The following is a 22301-nucleotide window of genomic DNA, read 5'->3' on the forward strand; positions in this document are numbered from 1 at the left end:
TCACCACCATGTCTCCCCGAGTCATTTTGTCTCCCCCCATCAACTTCGCTTGCATGTCACTGAGCTCTTTGCGTTCATCAGTCATAGTCCCTGTTTTCTTATTCGCCAGCTAAGTGCCACTAAGTGCGTCTTTGCTACTATACGCAGGAGGTGTATACATGTGGTTAGTGTAGCCTGCGCTGCTTTTAACTCTTTGAAGGGGTAAAATCTCTGGACTCCTGTCGATGAGTCTGCGGTTTGAGGAGGAGGAGGAGCCATGGGCGCTTTGCCTCCCTCATCATGCTAACTGAGCATCCATTCCCTCTTGGGTGGGTCCTCTTCCTTGTACTCAAACATCTTCCATAATTCTAATATTGCTAATCTGCTGCTTAATTTCTTTCCCTTATAAGCAGCATGTAAATATGTGGTCATGTGTTGCAGCACAGATTTCGAAAAAGACTGCCTTCCAAGGGCCATGGCTTTGCCATTTTGGCCTCAGTATCGCAAATCCATTCCAGGCTATACTTGTGTATTTTGGCCCGATAACACGGAAGGGACTTGCACAAATGGTTAAGGGTTGTATCCCCCATGATGGTACGCCACTCTTTGACTGGCGATACTTAATTGACCTAAAATCTGGATTTTTTGCACACTTTGAACAATGCCAATTTCAATTTTATAATCACTGTTCACAATTAACCGACTTCTCCAAAATAAAATAACCTCCAGTCTGTTTCACCAGCCTCTCCGGCTCACCAACACCAACATGGGCGTGTTCCACACACCACCCATGCTCTAATCTCCACCTTCAAAGGCCAAACCGCAACTCTCCAGGTGTTCTTCGAGCCCCACCCAAATAGTACAACAACCTTCTCATTTTATAAAGCTTCACAACCACCGCTACAAAACAACACCTTTTTAATTTCACTTCACCAACAACGCCGTACCCCACTCTGGCCGTCACTTTTGCATCAATGCGCGATGTCCAATTAACCTTTTGTGACGTCACCAACCATTATGCATGTAAAGCACCTTCAGTATTTGAGTGCACTCTTAAAACTCACAATACACAAGAACACCACAACAAAAATACACAAGAAATATGGCCATCATCCTGCTTTTTCATTTTAGAGGGTAATCCATCTCTTCAAAGTGCCCAATCTGGGGCATGGTGCTTCGACATGGCAGCATAGAATAACCTTTAAATCTGTGTTTTATTTTTCCTTTTCTTTTTTCTGTAAAATTCAATAAGGTACTAACTTCTGCAACCTAAGCTAGCGCCTAGCCACAGGGAAATCGTCTCATCATCCGTAACCTAGCTAATGCCTGGAAACAGGGAATATTTCATAAATAACACAAAAGCGAACCACAGCACATTTCCCCACCCAATATGTCAAATAGTTGGACCCATACTTGCACTCCATGGATCCACTGAAGCCCTCGGACACTGTCACTCCCACAATCTGCCACTCTGCCTTTCGGTCTGCTCGACTTCCCAAAGGGAGTGGGCAGGAATTTCACCAAGGTGGTTCCTGACGACTGTCTCAGTTTCCACACGTGATCAATGATCCGGTCTTCGCAAGTTACGAGGCATCCCTTCGGGCACGCAGCAGGAAAAAGCAGTATTCGCAGGGGGTCTTAGCAACCATCCTCTGCTACCACCTGAAGTAGGGGGAGGGATTGTTAAATTCCCCAAACACAAAGAAGAGGAACTGGACCATGGAAAATCCCCTGCACTCAAAAATGGAACAGCCCAAAAATATGACAAATCTTACTGTTTACTGAAAGCTTTCAAACGGGCACGATTCTCCAAAACTTTCTTGTTGGTTACTTGCTTGGCATAGACTTGTAAAGTGAGGTGACATCAAAAAATAAATGATACATTGCTAAAACCAAAGGTGAAATGGAATTGGTTAGTCAGGTAGGCTACATACATAACATATATGGGGTTAGTACCCCTATGGGCTAAACTGTATCTGGTGGCCCCTCCTTTGACCACCTCCTAAATGTTGCCACTGCAGGCATGTCAGGTTTGTGCACTGCCTTTGGGTCTTGCAACAAAGTGTGAGCTAGCGTGGAAGGTGGGTAGGGATTGGTCAGAGAGGGTCTTCTCAGCCTTGGCGATTTGGAAATTTACAACTCATGAGTAACTATTCACGGTGGTGGGAACAGCTCCAAAGGTGCTGCTTGTACCCAACAAGTTACCATCTCCGATCTTATAGGCCTTGAGACAGAACATTAAGCTATCAATCTGGTATTACTTTTGTATCATCTTGCCTTCCGTTGGATGGGATCAACAATCTGTGTCTGGATTGAATGAATAGGCTTTGTCTTCCAGGTTCAAATCACATGTGTAGGGATGGCAAACTTAATCTTCCTACTTGCATTTATGAGGATTTTCAGCTTTTACACATCCAGGTGTCCTATCTCTTCTGCTAATTTGAAACTTTCTCTCCTTTGTTGTCCTTGGCGAGGCTGTGCACAATAGCTACACTGACAGCCTTCTTTGCGTGTCTCTGCAAAATCAGTACATCAGGCCGCTCTCTGTATTCCAGCGTCCTTTCTTTGCCTTCCATTCATTTCAATGTGGATGTGGATTCTATCTTGATTCACATGGCTGCTCATGTTAGTTGCATTCAGCGCCAGCAAGCAGTTCATATGTATTTTTGTGCAACTTGCGGTTACTGCATAGCAAAGGTGTGCTCGTCCTCTATCTAAGTGGGTCATAAGCATCTTCTTTGTGTCTATGAGTAACTTAATCTAAGCGTCTATGTAGCTTCAAGCAGGAGTGCGTATGTGCTTCATGTGTAACTCATCTATGTCGTAGGGCCTCATTACGAGGCTGGCGGTAAGGGGTTAACAGCGCCGGTAAGGATGCCGGTGCCGTTAACCCCTTACTGCCGCATTACGAGGTCCCTTAGCGGGTCCCGCTAAGGCCGGCTGGTAAAACCAGCTGTCCTTAGCGGCAGCCACTAAGTGACCAGGGAGCTAATAACACGTTATTAGCTCCCTCCCCATTCCCATTGAGCCCTATGGGGGCTCGAATGGGAATGGGGATGGCTATTTTGAATGGGGACTTACCGAGTCCTCCAAGGTTGAAATGACTCGGTTAGTCCCCATTCAAGGAACCCGGACCCGGACACGAGTTTGGAGGCAGCCATGGAGCTAATAGCAACATGGCTACCTCCAAACTCGTAATGACCCCCATAGTCTCAGTAGTGACATCATCTGCCTTTTGCATGGTACCAGTCAGTCCACCTGCTCCATCGACTGCAAACGTATCTCTTCAGTGACGTCATCAGGATAGGGTCTAAATGGCTGGCTGAGTGAATAGCGTTTCTCACATCCGCGGTACATCAGTGATGGGAGGAACGATGTACACCTTTAATTTTTGTGATGTCGAGACAGGGGTGGGACCGGTGCAATGAGGGCCACATTCATGTCTCGAGGTAGCAGCTGTCCTCCCACTACTGCCCCCACCGCTGCTGCTCCCCACATTGTCAGCATATTTGGGGTTGCAGCTGCTACTCCCATTGGCTCATTGGGGTGGTGTGGTTTACAAAGAACAATCAGCATAACATTAAATAGTATATGATATTTTTGTCTTGAAATGTGACACCAAAATGTTTAACTTTTCCATTAGACATATCATGCTCATTTTCCTCTAAATCCGTAGGTGGCAAGTGGAACATTTTGACTGTGAGTACACAAAAATAGAGTGAAAGTGCTTTCTTCCTAAAGTAAAGTGTATTTGCCTGTCAAACACCTCAGCAACATCTTCTATTGGTCGGTGCTCAGCACAGACACTCCTGCTTGGCAGTGGCCTTTTCTCTGTCTTCACCCCTCTGATTGTGCTTTTGACTGGTGACAGCTGTGTTGTTGTCCTTTCTGTGCTCGGTGCTCCTCTGTACCGATCCCAGTCGTGTGCCTGTGTGACTTTAGGATTCAGTGAGCTGGCGGCCTGTCAGGCATCTGTGTATTGGTGCACCCCATGCTAGTTATATACCAGAAGCAAAAGGGGAAACGCTCAGCATAACTAAGCCTGGCATGTGACCGATAAGTAGGCACAGGAATACTAGCGTCATGAAGATCCTGTCAAATATGAAATCCTCCAGCACCTTCTCTGATCGTGGGGTCTATGTAAGCTAATTGCATAAATAAAATAAATATAAAACTTGGAAATTAGTAAAATCATCCCAATTTAGCAAGACTGAACAACTTGTTGAGCAGTGTATCATGTTTGGATAAACCCTGGTTTCATGAGAAAATCTAACTCTGGTAGCCTCTTTGGTGTCATGGGCAATGGCATAACTACAGTTTTCCAGGATTTTCACAGCTGTAACAATGACAAAACGTGTTTATAAACCATTGTATTCGAAAAAGCACTTCTAAAATAAGTTTGATTTATTGATAGTATTACTGGACTTTTTGCAAATAAGGTGGTCTTTACGAGATCTCTTTTCATCATGCAGAGTATACAGGTAGTTACTGATGAATCGCCCACTGCTGATGTTGAACTCCCTTTGTTTCCCAGTATACAGGAATGTTAAGGATGGTAAATGGCATTGTACCACCCATTCCTTTTCTCAAACCTTTTTGGGGGAAGGGAGCCTATTTGAATTATTGAAATGGCTCAGTTGTAGTATGGATTCATTGTTTGTCGTCCAAAATGTATTAAACGTGCAGCTGGGTATATTGTAATTTTTCAAAAGTTAAACCATCATACTGCATTAGACTGCTTGCTATTTACCCAAGACTGCCAAAAAACGTGTTTCTTTATTCTCTTATATGCAATCCAAGCTCATAACAAAGGAATATTATTGTAGGTGGACATTGGGCCTCATTACGACCCAGGCGGTAAGTTTACGCCATGGTGGTTGGCGGACTTACCGCCCCATTCCGACCTTGGCGGGGAGGTAAGTCCCCAATCCCCATTTACCCTTCCCCATTCCCATTTTCGCCTCATAGGGCATAATGGGAGTGGGGAAGGCGTTAATTACGCCACCGTAAATTACGGTGGCGTAATTAACTCCATGGTCCCTTAGCGCCATGGATTTTAACACCTGCTAAAAGCAGGTGTTAAGTCCGCCATGGCGCTAAGGGACCTCGTACTCAGGCGGTAAGGGTCGGCGCTGTTAACGCCGCCATAAAACCCTTACCGCCTGAGTCGTAATGAGGCCCATTGTGTGTTTAACGATTTCAAGGAATTCTTTGACAGCAGTGAACGTTCTCCAGGATGTTTTTTTAAATTCTATTTTGTTTGTCTTGGATTATCACTTTTCATTCAGTTTCTTACTTGAAACAATACTTTTTACATTTATCGTGAAATCTTTAGTGTTGTTAATGAACAATTTGTAGTTTCTAGCAGTGAAGGTCTCCTTTATGGGTTGACCAAGCGTCAAATATTTACACTGGGTTACTTCTGTCTGGCAATCTGAGGGCTTCTTTAAGCCTTAGCCTACCCTGTTCATGCACATATGCCTAAATGATGTACAATTCATCTGCCAGTGTTATTGTGGCACTCAGCATTTAGCTTGTACACATACGACTGCTCTTCTAAGACTCTGGGGTTCCAGAACCCCTTTCTTCGAACCCACAGAATCGGCTTGTTTTTATTATATGAATACTAGAAGTTGTGAGGGCTTACAATTCGGCACATTAATTCACCTTTTCGTCATTTTCCTATGGTCCCCTATAGCTTAGGATAAGGTCAGGCCTTCTGCTACTAAGTGTGCACACTCATTCTCTCCCTGCCACAGGATGCTCTCAGAGCATGGCTCCAGGTGGGGGAGACTTGTTTGTCATTTCACCCTTTTGTGTCATCCATTTTTTCTTTCAGCAAACACCCAACTCTTGTCTCTGCCATCTCTGTCAGTGGGCTCAGTAGCACCAGGTCTCTCGAGGATGCCCCATACGGTACACAATACGAATATTTGGTCTTTAAGCCTCCACGCCATCATGGAACTCTTGAGAACATCCCAAAGCCATCATAAATCCAAAACCGTACTTATAATTAGACCTAGAACACACTGCACTCCTAACTGACAAGATAATTGATTTGTCCATTAGGGACAGCTCCTTATTCTTTTCATGACCATCTTGGTCAATGCGAAGTCTTTCCTTTCTGCATCTTCGGCAGTTGTTTTCGGATTGGCTGCCAATTGGGTCTTATATGACTGTTACCTCACTTCATTGGAAAACCTTGCAGGTACCACTGCTCTATGGCTAGCCTGTGTTTATTTTTTGATTGCTTTTTTGTTATTTACTTTTGCTAAATTGGTTTGATTTAGTTCTTACTTTTCATTGTTTCCTTTTAGGATCACAGGTTGTATCCCAGGCCCAAGGTGGGTGACTGGATGCATTTGTTTTCATTCCTACATGCGTTTTTAGCACTCACTCATTATTTATTTTATTATGTTTCCTTATTTAGTTTAGCTTCTAATTTGTGTTCCCTGTGGCCGACCAGTTCAGCTGGAGGGTGCCTGGACTCTTACGGTCCTCTTGGTTCTCGCGCCCGGCTGCTGTACGTGATTGCTTTTAGTTCAGACTCACATTCACAACGCATAGTCTTTCCTTTCTGCCTATTCAGAAGTTGCTTTCGGATTGGCTTGTGGCAATATTATGTATGTATTATGTATGTATATAGAGCAGCGGGTGCCTGGAAGCACAGCAGAAACGTGCCTTGTGCACCAAAGTCGCCAAAAGTTAAGCCTGTCTGTTCCGTCCGTAACTCGAACAGGCCTTGTTGGCGTAACTCTATGTCGTCAGATTGTTCTTTTATGACGCTTTTGTCGAGCAGCAATCTACTACACTTTGCACCCGCTGGAACTAATTTTCCTTCTAGTTTTAATGCTTCCCCTGCGGTGAGTTCGGATGCAAAGGTCTCACATGCAAAGTCTTTAAAATGTTTTTGTTTAATGCCGGTTCCCTTGTATCTCATGCAGCGTCATGTTATGATCTTTTGTCCGAGTACTCACCTGATTTGGTCTGTGTGACTGAAATGTGGCTATTTGACTGATCGGGCCCCTCAGTTGTGCAAGCCTTACCAGTTAACTACAATATTCTTCGTCTCAACAGAGTTTCTTTCAATCCTGGTTGCGGTATTGCATTAATTCATAGATCTTTGATTACATGCACAGCTGTATCGTTTTATCATAATATTGGAATGGAAGCCTTATTCATCCGTCTGTTGATCATGGCGTACATTGCTATGCATTTTCTTATCGTCTATCGCCCGCCTTCTACTGATTCTGCTTTTGTTGAAGCCTTTCTGGAATTGACTGCAAATCTACGGGTTCGTTTGGCTAATTTGATAATAGCAGGTGATTTTAATCTTAGCCCTAATGACCCATTGGATCATCAGGCAGCTCGTTTTGTCCTAGCTATGGGAGATTTAGACTTGCAACAGTTGGTTGTCGGACCAACTCACCAGCTCAGTAACACGCTGGATTTGGTCTTTGCACCTGTTGCACTGGTCACCATATATTTTGTTTTACATGTTCCTTAGACCAACCATTTTATTATTCTGTTTTCTATTGAGGTAAGGTTCCCCCCAGTGCTACTAGTATTCAAAGCCCATTGCAGCACAGATGGCGCTCGGTTGATGCTACCTACATTTTACTCTGCTTGATTGCTGTGCTTCTTCACAAGTTTTAGATACGACTGTTCTTATACATGCCTTTACTACTACTACAGCTGATTTCCTTGCTCCACTCATATCTTATAAGTCGCATTCTAATACCTCTGAGCCCTGTTTTAATGCCCATCTTGCCGAGCTATGGCTCCGTCGAAGACCAGCTTAAGGAAATGGCGGGTGGTATATTGTGCTGCTGCTAAAGTTCTTTTGCAACAGGCTACTGCTATCTACCATAAGGCAATTTTTTAGGCTAAATGTGCTTTTTATACAAATCGTGTTAAAACTGCTTTAAATCAACCCAAAGAGCTATTTCATTTTCTGCGTTCATTCTCTTCTATTTCGGCTCCTTCTGGGATGAGTTCCGATTCACAGGCGCTTCTGTGATTCTCTGGTAACTTATTTTATTAAAATAATTGTTATTATTCATGAGAAAATGTTATCCTCGTGTTTGAGGACTGCTGATTCTGGTTGGCCATTCATCTTAAACACTCATAGTCTATATTTCCTTCTTTTGTTGCAGCCGATATTGTTGCTGCCACAAATAGAATGAAATCAGCTTCTCCATAGGACCCTAAACCCTCTTGTTGTTTTGAAGGAAATTATGCCTACAATTGCCTCCTTGCTTGCCCAGGCAGTTAACCATTATTTTGCATCTGGTTTCCACTTTAAAAAAACTTTCCTTGGATCCCACTGTTCCTGTACATTTATGACCTATTTCCCTCCTTTCATTTCCAGTGAAACTTTTAGAATCTTTGTTCACTCCCCTGCCCAGGGCCTTTCTTGACGAGTCTCTTTTCTTTTTTTACCCATCTTCAATTTGGCTTTCGCCCAGGTCGTGGCACAGAAAGTGTTCTAGTTTCAGTAGTTGATGATCTTGCTCTGCTTTATGATCAGGATGGCTTCGGGGCACTGATTTTACTCAGTCTGTCAGCTGCGTTTGACACCATCGATCATTTTGCCTTGCTTGATAGTCTGGCTTCAGCAGCTCTGTCAGGTTCCATGCTGTCCTAGTTTCGATTTTATTTTTAAACCGATCAGGCCGAATCGGTCTCTTTCTCCCTTGTGCTCATCCTCAGCCCCCCCTTACTTGTGGAGTCCCTCAGGGCTCAGCCATGGCCCCTATCCTGTTCAGTGTCTATATTCAGCCTTTGGCTAAACTCATCCATTCCCACAGCTTCCTGTGTTATTCATATGCTGATGACACACAGATCGTTGTTCGTTTAGATCTTTCTCAACTTGACACTGTCTGTCGGTTGAGGCTCTATTTGGAATCCGTGGGGCGATGGATGCGTGACATTTGGCTGAAGCTGAATGGGGATAAGACTGAGGTATTGGTGGTTGGTCCACCCTCGGCTGCCCCTTTTTGGACTCCATCATTTTGGCCCCTTCACTCAGGACTTTTCCGACCCCGGTCTCTGCGGTTAAAGATCTGGGTTTTAAGCTCTCAGCCACTCTGTCTTCTGAAGCGCAAGTTAGTGCAGTTTGTAAATCTGGCCTCTATGAACTGAAGATTCTTCGAAAAGTTCTTCCTTATTTACTAGCTCATATGCAGGCTCCTGTGGTGGCCTCTTTGGTTTTTGCACCATGGATTACTGCAACCCTCTCTCCTTAGGGCAGCTGGCATATTTAATCCAGCGTCTACAAATCCTGCTGAATCTGACTGCCAGAGTTTCCACACAATCTCTGTATGGGGTTCATGTTTTTCCTTTCCTTCACTGGTTGCATTGGCTCCCTCTACTCAGTCAAATTCATTTTAAATCCTTGAGCATTGATCACTGGGCCTTTTATGGCGTGATGCTGAATATCCTCAATCAAAGTTCCGTCCTTACACTCCTTCTCGAGTTCTTCATTCGCAAAATGCTTGTCTGATTCAGGTTCCATGTTTTAAACATTCCCGGATTGGCGGACATGCTTTTTCAGTGGCTGCGGCTGCTTTATGGAATCACCTTCTGTGTTCTCTCAGGGCTACTGAAAAACATTTACATTTCAGATCCTCTTTGAAAAAGCTTCTTTTTTAATTCAAGCGTCGCTCTCATGCTAGTTGTTCTGCTCGGTTTATTCAGCGCCAAGGTGCCTTTTTGGTGGAAGTTGCGCTTTAGAAATAAACATAACATAACATTGGTCTAAACCCATACTACGTTACATGCATCCCAGCTAATGATACCACTCAAGCCTCATGTTATCCTCCCCTCCCCTGGTCACTTTTGTTTTGTGGTCTTTCTCTGACTTTCTCCCGCTGTTGCCAATTCCTGCTTACCCTTATCCTCATTTCCCTCTCACCCCTCAGACCACGGTCTGCTTTGCAGCCTGGGTGGGGTCTCAGTTCATTAACGCATACAAGGATTCAGCGCTCTAACATGACTACAGTGATGAGGTGCGCTGTATAAAACCTAACTAACATAACATATGCATGTGCATGCCTGCCTGTCTGTGAGCTGCACCTGTGCTGCCAGTTAGTACAGTAGCAGAGCAGCACCCATTGCCATGTAGACTGACTAGAGCAGGTTGCTGGAATAACCAGCAACACCACCCAGCGCTGTCACCTTCTGGCCTGTTGTTATTCATGAAGCCAGATAACAAGCACAGCAAAAATGGCGTGGCTCACCCTGTAGTTGCCTGTTTTGCAAATCAGACTGACTGACAGTTAATAAAGTTGCCAAAACACCCCATCAACATTGAAAGGAGGTTGATACAAGAAGTACCGGTGCTCAGGAAGAAGCCCTGGGCTCAGCCCTGACAAATACCCCACAAATTAGGCACCCAGTGTAAGGAAATCATGGTATCAAACAGTGAAGACAGACACAAGTGATCACAGTTCAAGGGTGTTCATTGAACTTTACATGGGTTGGTCAAACACCTATCTAAATCTAAAGCTGGTACCAAGCTACAACCATCAAATAATAACAACGCAGTCCTAATCAATTCTCTGTCAAATAAAAGGGCCTATACTAATAGATCTATTGCTGATCCTGACTTCTAAATACTAAAGAGTGTGGTACAATGAGTTGTGCAAAAGAAAATTGTTCAAGAAATAATATGTCAGGACGATTGAGCAGTTGGCTTCCCTTCCCCACGTTTTCAGTACTGGGCAAGTCGGCGCGTTCGAGCTTCGCACACACTCTGGCTTCTTGGTCACGAGGATTCAGTTCAAAGCACTGACATCGGGGCCTTCTGCCAAAGTCTTTTTCCCATAACAATATCTTACTGCAGAGTGTCTGTCGTAACAAACAAAGTGTTAGAATTCCACAAAATAAGTCTTAAAGTTCAATTTCTATGAGGATTTTCACATGAACAAGTTCTCGCTTTCAATGTTCATCAAGGGTCTTCCTCTTCAGGCAGAGACCCCCTTTTTATCACAGTATTCACACTTGCTCTCCCTCGTTCAGGCTCAGACCATGGATCTCACTCATTCGAGCTCAGATATCCTTGCTATGGATCGCCCTAGTTTGGGCTCGGATCCTCGTGATATGGATCTCCCTCATTCGGACTTGGATCCTCTTGATATCAAAATCGAAGACTTTTGAATGTGCAATGGGTTTTCTTTAAACCGTCGCAGGACCACTTCGATTAACTTCACACAGTTATTCTCATCGATCTTCTACTTTTGTTTCTCTTGGTGGGGGTACCTTACAGAGATTTTTGTATGAGCACATCCACAGTGCGGAACACTCTGTCAACGTTATCGTATCTTTCATTCTTAAGTTCAAACATTCATCAACAGTTTAGCTTTACTCGTGTCTTTCATCATACGCATTGAACAATGTTTGTTCCTGCGCACGTTATACAATGTTACCGATTGCAACCTTGACTTCAACAGAGACCGGTCTTGCATCGGTCTCCCAACTCACTGGCTGTGTTGCTTTTTCTGGCACTTCTTTGTTCTTGGAGCCAAGGACGATACCACGGCAGCTGCTGCTGCACCTACTCGCCTTTGTCAGATACGCGGGAGGACCTTTGGCATCTCTGACACACAATGCAGGATTCTTTAGTCTGGTTTCCTGGCCTTACGCTTTCTGCATCAAAGGTTTCTGGAAAGTAACGGCGTCTAGCCGAACAGGTCAAGGGTAATTCCTTTCTCATGAACCCTTCTTGCTTTGCCATATTTTTACCCTCATTCAGCTGTCGACTTGAAACTGCTGCACCTTTGTGTGCTTTGCCTCTCTCAGAGTGTGCTTTCATGCTTCATCTTTTATCCGTGTGGGGAAGTCTAATGGAAGTAAGGTGTGAGTGCTCGTCAGTAATTGACTGACCTTGCCTGACCACAATAGAGGGACATGTCAGATACACTGCTCGGGTGTGAGTCTGTTTTTCTCCCATAGCGGCTGTCCATGTGAAAGTGCTAGGAAAGGGAAAGGGGGGGTATGGTTCCCGCATATCTTCCCCGATGACCCCTCAACCAGGTGATCCTCCCGAACTGGTCCACCCCCAGGAACTGGATCCAAAAGCAATGGCTGTGTCCTGGCCCCCTGGATGACAGATCCCCAGGGACTAGCGGGTGAGACAGCTTCAGGGTTCTCACACCAGTCAGTGGAGCTGTTGGTGGAAGGAGTGTAGAAGAAAGGTGAAGAGCAGGAAGGAGGGCAAGCAAGGGGTGAATGAGTTTCCAAAACAGGTGATTGACTACATCAGGAAGCAAACATATTTGAAGTGAAAGGAGTTCCATTTTTTTTATTGAAGTAAAGTTGTTTTTCCTGAGCTCTAAGATGCGAGGCATTCCAGGCAGAGGCACCAGCCCCAGCTATTTTTGTTTTTTCTTCTGTTTTTATTTTTCTGAAGAGGGCTGAGGCAAGGGTGCGTAAGGTAAGGCATCAGTGAAGTCCTGAAAGGCCCTATTTCCTGGTCTTCTATATTAGGTGGTCAGGACCAGAGTCCCAGAAAGCTCTGTGCAGTATGCAGAGGGTTTCAGATACTATGCCAGCCGCTACCGGGTGCCAGTGCAGTTCAAGGAAGGCTTGGGTTATGTGGGCATGAGGTTTCATCATCTGAGGTTTATGAGTAAGGTGTTTAGGGAGACCAAGGTACAGGCTGTTACAGTAAGGCTAATCATGAGATGACCATCACAGAGGCAACAGGCACTCTTTGGGACATGTTCAGTAGTGGTATGATCCAAAGACGTGCAACTGGAAATTAGTTTTCTTTGTGACCTCCTTATTTTGATGGAACAAGGAAAGACAGCCTTGGATTCTTTGAAGGCAGCTGCAGATGATGCCAGAATTCTGCAATGAACATGTGAGTTTGATTTTAATCTGTGTGTCATCTGCATACGTCTGGATGTGAAGGGAGACAGTATGTCAGCTTTAGGTTTCAGGCAGGCATTGAATAGCTAGGAGGATCAGATAGACCCCCATAGCTCCACTTAGCCGGCCCAATTCTCCTTCTACCTGATCTTTAAAAAAATGTGCCTGGCCCTCTTTCACATTTCAGATGTCATGATTCAGCACGCCACCCTCTTGTTGCTAAACCTAAGGGCCTTGTTCTTGAGAAGCTATCTTAGGCCCACCTCAATCCAAGGAAGTTACCTTCTCTGCACTTTTGTAGTCAAGGACCTCCCATTTATACCTTGATGCCAACAAAACAGGAATACACTGGGGGCAATTGAGGTAGTCAAGGGACTATAATACCAAAGTGTTGCCATATCGGAGAAAAAAAAGCCACAAGACAAAATAATCTCTCTTTGAGATTTCTGAAGTCTCAAGTTCCAAGACACAGGGCTTGGACAGGTACATGTGAATGTCTTGAGCTCCCGGATACAGAACAGAGTCGGAGCTAGGTGTGTACAATGAAACATAGGAAAGGAACAAGCAAGAGGTAAAGGGGAAAAGTCATATGTAAGGGAGGCATGGTATCACACTGACACAAGAGGTACAAGTTTCAAAACCTTTATTAAATTCTTGGGGTTTGTAAAAACTCCTACTTTGCCCTATAGCTATAATGGGAGTAGTCTCTACCATCAAATAATAAAGAAAAGATTTATTTATAGTCAGTGTTATAACAGAAAGGATCAAGATGGCTGAGTCAGCTCCCCTCCCCACGTTGGACAGTATTGAGTAAGGCGGCCTCTGTGGACAAGATGACGCACTCTGGCTCAGGTTATCAAAGAAAAAGGCAGTTCAAAATGTGGGTCGAGGCTCGCTTGGCCTTCCACATTAAAGTCAATTAAGTTCACAAAATATTTCTTCCACGATTCAACAAAATTCATGTAGGTATCCCTCTGTCAGGCTCGGACCTCTCAAGGCATCAATAGTTCACGTAGGTCTCCCTCTGTCGGGCTCAGACCTCTCAAGAAATGTACGACGTAGATCTTGCTCTGCCGGGCTTAGACCTTGCAATCGTAGCACTTGCAGGGGCTCCCTCCCCCAAGCTTTATTCACATTCAACAAAAGCACCTTCTAGGTCTCCCTCAGTCGGGCTCGATCCTTTCACTGATGTTGAAGACTTTTCAATGCGCAAGGCTTTTTCACAAATCTCTGTGGGACCACTTCGACTTCCACTTCAGCTCTTTCTTATGATATTTGCCCCAGTGTCTCTTGGTCTGGGTAGTTCAAAAAGTTCAAAGAAGTCTTTCTCTTAAAGCAATCACCTTTTAACTTCCCCTTTCATCTGGGTAAATCTTGACTATCATGTATTTCAAAGTTCATTCACTTTATTGCTTTATAGCAAACCTCTAAACATTTCCCTGAGACTTTGAGCGGGTTGCTCCCTTTCGCCGGATCACTCTGCTACTCTGTGTCACTGACTTCACAGTTACCGCTGACTTTAAAGTTCACTACAGGTTTGCTTTCTTTCACGTCTCATCAGCACGCGCGCAACCTTCAATTGTGAGATACACGGTCGTGGCTTCAATCTTTCCTTGGCACAAACCGGCCTTTCATGTCTTTCGCTAACTGACCACTTGTGTGCATTCTTTTCTGTTCTCTGCGGCTTTGATTCACAAGTCAAGGTTAATACCACAGGCTTGGCCTCGTCTCCCCAACTCTGCTATTCACCCGGGAGGTTCGCTCGCGTCCTTGAAATGCAGGCTTCTTCTTGTCTTTGTTCTGGCCTTTTTCACGTATCTCTCACGGTTTCCCAGAGGCAATAACCACCTGCAGGGATGTTCAGGGTTTCCCAGCCCCTCACTCTGATCCCTCGACCTGTTGTCCTGCTCCAGTGGGTTTGCCTTCGTCCCGGAAGATCTGCTCCTTCTCGTGTTCCACCTTGCTCTGAGTGTGTCTCCATGTTCTGCCTTTCATCCGTGTGGGGGCAGCTAATGGGTATCAGATGTATGTGATTAAGGTAAAGTGCCTGACTTTGCCTGACCTTATTAACAAGACATGTCCAATGGGATATGTAAGGGTTAGCCTCTTTTTTCTCATTCCTCCTCTTCCTTGCCCCAGAGTTTGTGTTGAAAAGGGGAGGGGATGGGATATTGGAGAATCCTATAAAATAGGATGGGGTATGGGCATGGGTAAGGGGGGATACCGCGTCTCGCCTTCGGTTGTCTAACCCCCACTCCCCGAAGATCCCTCACCCTTGGTTATCCTCCCTCACTGGCCCACCCCCAGGGTAGATGTAGATATCCAAAGGCGATGGCAGTGCCGTGGCCTGCTGAGAGTGATTCCGGGGACTAGAAAGTGAGACACCTTTTGGTTTCTCACACATAGTAGAATGGAAGGGAACTCAGGAGACCAAGGAATCGACACAAACGGGGCGATAATCCAAAATGCTGTCTGAGAGCTTTTTGATGCACTGTACAGGGCCTCTCAATTGAATGCATAACACAGCCACACGTGGTGCAATTATTTAAAATCCAGGTTCCAGCCAAGTAGAGCAGGGATACACTTTCATTGGTCAGGAATTCAGGGGTTTTCAGGGTATGCTTTTCAGTGGATCTGGTGTATACCAGTGTGCTTTTAAGAGGTTTGTGGGTCCTAAATTGGCTGTACCTCATTCAGTTATAATGGAGTAGTGGTGTTTAATAACGATTTAAAAGAAGGTTACCAAGTTTAGAATATAAAATACTTTTTTCCTAGCATAAAAGGGGACACACCTTTTTTGTGTAGATCAATGCAGCAGATACTGAACCTAAATAAAAAAATGAATTCACCTACATTGGGCATGCTTGCGTTCCAATTAAGTCCCAGGAGCCATCCCTTCGCTTGTGAAATTCTTTTATATTAAAGGTATGCCCCTGACTGACCATCCTGAAGAAATAACTGAACACCCCTCTGTAACACAATATGGAAAACGGACAGGGCCATACTCATGCAGCCTTCACTTTTCAGTGTAACTGTATAATAGGCTGGCATTGTGCTCTGCTAACATCTAGATTGTTTGCACATTTTAATGAGCGCTTACTTGTTTTCCCAAGCGCTCCTAACACCATGAGTATACTGACAGTTATCTGTGATGAGCCGCTGAAGCTCAAAGAATAAGGCTCTGCTTGTGCAGCTAGACTTGTCTGCTGGGTCTGGGTGGTCAGAGGAAAAGGAGATGGGTGGTTCAGTTCGAAGTGTATGAGGTATACTTCTATTTGGTGTCCTGAGAATGTTATAATTGGGAGGAGCATGTGAAACTAAAAACAAAGTATTGCTCTGTGTGTTACACCAAGCTCGATCTTCATACAAACTAACACACACCTATGGCTTGTCCTCTGGAAGTACATGATGGGTGCAACCTAGAACCCAGGCAGAGGTTTGCCCCACTTTGTCTTGGGGACAAGTCATGTTTGGGTCAGATGAATTTGATGCCGTTTTTGACATCCGTTGCTTAAGGTTGGAGAGGCAGAGGTTGATCTTATCAAATAAAAGATCAACAGTGGGACAAGAATTAGCCTGAAAATGAGTTCAGACCAAAGTGTCAAGTGGCTGGAGCTATGTAGTATTAGCTGAAAAGGGGTTACTGCCTATACAATAGTGAAGTGTACACATGTTGGAAAGGCCAATGTTGAGGTTACTGAGGCCAAATGAACTGTTTCCTGTTCTAAAAAAAGGTGCATCTGACTGCAAATTGATCCTTAACACATAAGACCTATTTCTTCACAAGACTCACTTTAATAAGATGATTGATGTAAACTGTATAATATTTAAAGCAAGTGTTCATGGGTAGTGGTGCAACGTGAGTGAAGGCACGATTTATCATTAGATGGACTTTGTTTAGAGTGTGGAGAAAGTTACATTGGACTGTTAGTAGGGACCTCAACGGTGGCATGTCTAACATTTATAGACTTTAGTTCTTATAGGTAAGAACCTTAAACCCTTGTAATTTTTTTTTTATTTTTTCAGATAATTTTAAGTGTGTCTGATGTCCATAGTTTTGTTTTAACTTGTCATTATAATACATATCTTTTCCAAAAAGAGTTTTCTGTGTGTTGTGTCCATGTCTAAATTGTGTGTTTTGCCCATCTGGTGCGACTGAATGGAGATTGTGCATAGGCATGTATATTTAATTTTCACGTGTTTCTAAATGTGTGTCTGTCGTTTTTGCATTTTGTGCACATGCTGATTCTACTCTACTTCTAGCTCTACTGTGCATGTATGAAATATAAAAAATATCTTTTGAAAATACAAAAAGGTGAATAATTTCCCGATTCGATTTTCGAAATATGTTTTGCTAGCATGTGTTCCCCGTGAGGCCCAGGTAATGCCAAAAATCTGGAAAATCAAAGCCGACACATTTCACATATTTGTCCCAAAAGTGGGTTGTTTTGGTCCATGAAAAGCTCCATGCAAAGAGCACATTTTCGACACTTTTTTCTTCATGAAGACTGACACAACATTTCACCACATTTGGCATGTCTGTGTTCTGATGTCGTCAAACTATGTTTTGCCAAATTTGGTGCATCTTCAATGACAGGTTCAAAGGAAAATGTGACATGTTGGTCCTCATAACATGAGGTCTACACGCCACATAACCTTAACTATGGCATTAAGTGCCACGATGCCCTAGGGCCGATGCGTGCTATACAAATGCAAATAAATAAATAAATGATACCTTAATAAACTGTGGGTGACCGGGGGCTTTGAATGCAATCCCGTGGCATAGATACAGAGTGTAAAGGACAGAGGGAGACTCTTTACATACTGACACACGTGAGGGAATAGAAATATCTAAGTTCAGGTCTCAAAATGGCCACGACGCCCTTATGATACCAGAGCACCAGAAGATTGCCAAGAGGTAGCACTGTACCAGATAGCCTCGGTGGCCTTTGATTTTTAAACAAACCCCAATAAAATGTGCTGTAGCGGCTTCCCAATCAAAAGGTAAAGTTGATGATCATTATACCTGTTGGATAGAATCACCTCTTGCATATTAAAGTGAATACCTTGGTACTTTCCTCACTGTGTCCTTGTTTGCTAAAAGCAATGCTGCTTCATGTTCTGCACGTTGGCACTGCACTTCCGGAATTGCAAGAACGCATGGCGTATATCCAACCATTGTCATTCTTTTTCGACTTCTTTTCCCAGACAATCAACTGAAACTCAGGCCTCGTTTGAAGCAGTTCCAGGACAGGAGAGCCTTCTCAGTGCACGAGGAACAGCTCAGGGACCACAGCTGCATGCTGGAACTGGACAGTAAGTGCGTCCGCGCGAGCTATTCAACTGACGCTATGATTGTTGTGAAGGGTTTCCCCAGATTCCAGAGCATTCTATCCACGGGCTCCATTTTATCTTGCATTGTACCAAGAGGCAGGAATAATAATAAAACCACTGATAGCCAAGCCCGGAGTGCCCGAGAACTGGCTATCATGAACCGATTCAGCATTGCTGGAACTCTGGCTTGATCACAATATAGCTATAGCAGCTATGTTTGTTTTTCAGGGATGGGATTGATGAAGTACCCTGCCTGTGATTGGGAGATGCAGTCTAGACCCATTCTTCTGTCCTTCCCAGGGATTCTCATTGGCTGCAAGGGAGGCAATGCATGAGTAACCCTGCATGTTGTAGTCCCCCTTTGTGGAAGCCTAGATTCAGAAGAGTAGTTTCACGGCCTAATGATACTGCTGAACTCGGGGGGGGGGGGGGGCCCCAGTCAGATCGGATGCTGTCAGACTCAGAGAGTCGGCGCGAGGACGGACTGCTCGGGAGCGTTTTGAATACATGAATGAGTTTCAAGATGTTGGTGGAGCCTGAATTACTTGCCCAATCTGGTAACAGCCATCAAAAAACATAAACAGGTGTCCCTACTCCAAATTCTAGTAGCCAGTCCGTCCCCTTTAAGTCCTCTCTAAGAGGATCATCGAGTCTGAGAAGGATTTGGTGAGCAAGGTGAGGAGGCTGTTGAGAAAGGACAGAGATGGAAGAAGGTGTTTAAAGAGGAAGCTGGGAGGAGCAGGAGAGAGGAGAAAGGCAAAAGTATTAAAAGAAGGGTGGGAGAAGAGAGGCAGAAACCTCAGCTGCAGGCTGAGGAGAAAAGGAAAAAGGTGGATGAGGCAAGGAGGAGGAAGGCACCCAGGGTTGCACGAAGGGATTGCAAATAGGTGGAGGAAAGAGGTCGGGAGCAGAAGAAAGGATGGCGAGAGGCTTTGGAGAGGAGGTCTGTGGTGTGGAGGAGAAGTGGAGAGAATTTCAAAACAGAGGATAAAGGAGGAAGTAAGTAGGGCATTGAGAAGAATATCTAGGAGGCGGGAAGGAGAGAGGGAGAAAGACAAAGAAGGAGAGGTAAAATATCAGGGTAGAGTGCAGGAGAAATTAGGAAGTTGAAAAGAGATACAAGAAGCCGGTTTGAAGGGACATCGAAGGAGATATTAGAGTGGGAGGGGAGGTTGGCAGAGATACTCAGGAGAATGAGAGAGAGAGAATATCTGGGAAGAGGAGAAACAAAGAGGAGGATGAAAGAAGACATAGGGAGAAGGTTGGGAGAGATACAAAAGAGAGTAAAAGAAACAGGATCTCAGAGGATCAAAGGAGACAGAGAGATCAGGAGTAAGCAAACCCAGCACCTCGTAAGGGGTAGTAGCCTTGAGGGGTGGCGGTATGAACATGTGAATAAAGTACAGGAGCAGAGACTTATTGGAGAGGAGAGGACAGGAACGGCAGAAAAGGTTTCCTTAGGAAAAAGAGTGTTACTGCTCATCGAGAAGGAAAGCAAAGAGAGGGCCTTGAGGAATAAGGACAGGTCTCTGATAAAGAAACAGGGAGAGGAAGCAGAAATTGAGCCTCTAGGAAAACATAGACTACAGGCCCCTGTGGGAGAGCTGGGGGCATGTGTCCACAGATGCACGTGGTCCCCTATGAACCCGGAAGACAATCTGAATTCACCAGCTAATGAGACAAGAAACACGAGCAGGGACACTCAACTCCAGGTCTTTGAAACCTAGATTAAGATCTGTATGCTAAACTCATAACCCCATGGAGAAACCATCGTGTTGTTGAAGTTTTGCTTTGGAATTTTCTAGTTTAGCCCAGCGCTCTAAAAAAGCCCTAATTAACCTTTTGTTTAAACATATCTGCATGTGTGTGCCTCGTATTGATCCTACTTGACTTCGTGATCTGTGCCACTTTGTATTTTCTTTAATATTGTTGTATTAGTTACAAGTTGTCCTTACCTGTTATCCTACACCCGTTAAGCACAGGGCTCATTCTCTCAATCCTTGCCCTGGATAACTGTATGGGTACTAACTTGAAAGTAAAACACACTAAGACCACATTTGTTGTATTTGATTGGATTGCTGCTAGCACAAACCTAGCACAAGAGCAGCAGAGCGCTTTACAACAGGATTGTGCCAGAATTGGGCTTGGTATTTTATACAGTAACGCAGTAATGTTGGTGGAGGGTGAGATGGCATTCTTATCACACAGCCATCTAAAATAGACTCTGGTTATTTTTGGCCTTTCTCTTTAGGACTATGTCCTGGGGCTGCCTAATTAGTTAAAACATTTGCATGGTAACTGATCAGGAATTTTCAGTGGAGCACAAATTATCCAAGTTGTGAAAGAGGGATACCAACACCTTGGAATGGTTCGAATATGTTTCACTTACTTGGAACAATCTCGGAGGATTTAATCAATTGCAGATCTAGTGTTGCCCTGGCTGCATTGCTCCAACGGTATCAATCTGGGCTCACCACAGTGTCTGTTAGAAGAGGCTGCAGAGGCTACAGATCTCCGCTGAGCATTTACTGATGAATAGCCCTTTCAGGGGATGCCTTAAAAGTCTTGCACAGTTCAAAGTCTTATGCTTCGCACATCACACCTTCCATGACCTAAACCCCCTGTTTCCTTCTTACCGTCTTCTCTCTGGTATCTCCTGGGTAGATCATTAAAATCTTCAGCTGCCTCGAATCAAAAAGTGTTGTTCTGCTGGCCCCCCGTTTTTTCATCTTGTCCCTATGATGTGGAATATAATGACAGAACATATCAGAACTATTGAGAACCATCTCTTGTTAGGGAAACGACTTAATTAAAACCTGGCTTTTGTAAATAATTCTGATCCCCACTATGCAGTCTCTCTCAGTGCCACAAACCCACCTGTGGCGCTCATGCATTTTATAAAAAGTCCTTACATAGCATATCCTGCCTCCAAACTGCTTAGCGTGTACTTTAACCAAACGCCTGCCCATTCAACCCAGCCCAACTAGTTCCGGCCAGGACAAGCAGAAGTGCACATTACCGGTACCCGGCTCTGATTGCCCCGTCCTGACCACAAGACCAAGTAAACAGCAGCGTGACTGTGAACCATGGTGAGTTTAAAAAAAGTGTATGTATGCATATGGGATACGTGCGTGTTTGTGTTTCAGTGTGTGCGGTTTTGTAATGTCTGTGCGTTTGTGTTAGCTTGTGTGAGTGACTGACTGACAGACAGACTGTGGGGAGTCATTACGACCCTGGCATATAGGGTTTAACGGCGCCGTTCAACCCTTAACACCTGATTACGAAGTCCCTTTGCGGCTCCCGACCTTAACGGCTGGTCTGGACCAGCCGTTAAAGTAGGGACCCACAAAGGGACTTCCGAGGTAATTACGGTACCGCAATTTGCGGTACCGTAATTACCGCCTTCCCCAGTCCCATTGAGCCCTATGGGGCAAAAATGGGAATGGGGAAGGGCCAATGGTAAATGGGGAATTACCACCCCGCAACCTTGGAATGGGGCGGTATTTCCCCATTTACCATTGGCGGACTCGTTACAATACCGGCAGCAACCATGGTGCTAATAGCGCCATTGGTTACCGCCAGTGTCGTAATGAGGGCCTGTGTGTGTAAGAGTGACGAGTGCATGCGCGTGGCGTGTGAAGGATTGCCATCTGTCAAGGGTGTAGAAGGCCTGTCTTATTTCAATTTCGATCAGTAATAAAATAGTACGTGTAATCCATCTCAGAAAGGGTACTCGGCTAAACAGACCCCTTTTTTAGAAAACTTCATGCCACAAACATAATGTGTACATGTGCCCTGCTGTATCAGTCTCCTGATGTGTAGTTCCTGCTCTTCATTGGAATAGAGCGGGTTCAATGGTTACAGGTGCTCTGTTTGACAGCTGCTGAGACAGCAAAGTTGCTGCAGACAGAGAATGCATTTAAATCTTACACTCTGACCCAAAACCGTAATAATTATGAAGAACTGTTAGTCCTGTGGCAGGGTATTCTCATGGTAGTCTCAGGGTAGTCTCTATAATAAGCCATACCTGAGGTTTGGTATAATGACAGATAGTTCTCACAATTATTAAAGCCACATCAGATTTACATTCCACACTGCAACACTGTGTGCCCAGT

The 22301-nt window shown here is 44.6% G+C and overlaps 1 protein-coding gene across 1 annotated transcript in view; it reads left to right on the forward strand.

Moving 5' to 3' along the window:
• LOC138447974 (capping protein, Arp2/3 and myosin-I linker protein 2-like) overlaps positions 1 to 22301 on the forward strand; it is a 301863-nt gene that overhangs the window by 208371 nt on the left and 71191 nt on the right. Inside the window, exon 8 of the mRNA XM_069604500.1 lies at positions 18061 to 18168. Coding sequence (XP_069460601.1) covers positions 18061 to 18168 — 108 coding nt within the window. The remainder of the gene's footprint in view (positions 1 to 18060; positions 18169 to 22301) is intronic.

This window comes from Ambystoma mexicanum, chromosome 1p (assembly GCF_040938575.1).
Source record: "Ambystoma mexicanum isolate Mex_15411 chromosome 1p, UKY_AmexF1_1, whole genome shotgun sequence".
Classification (NCBI taxonomy): Eukaryota; Metazoa; Chordata; class Amphibia; order Caudata; family Ambystomatidae; genus Ambystoma; species Ambystoma mexicanum.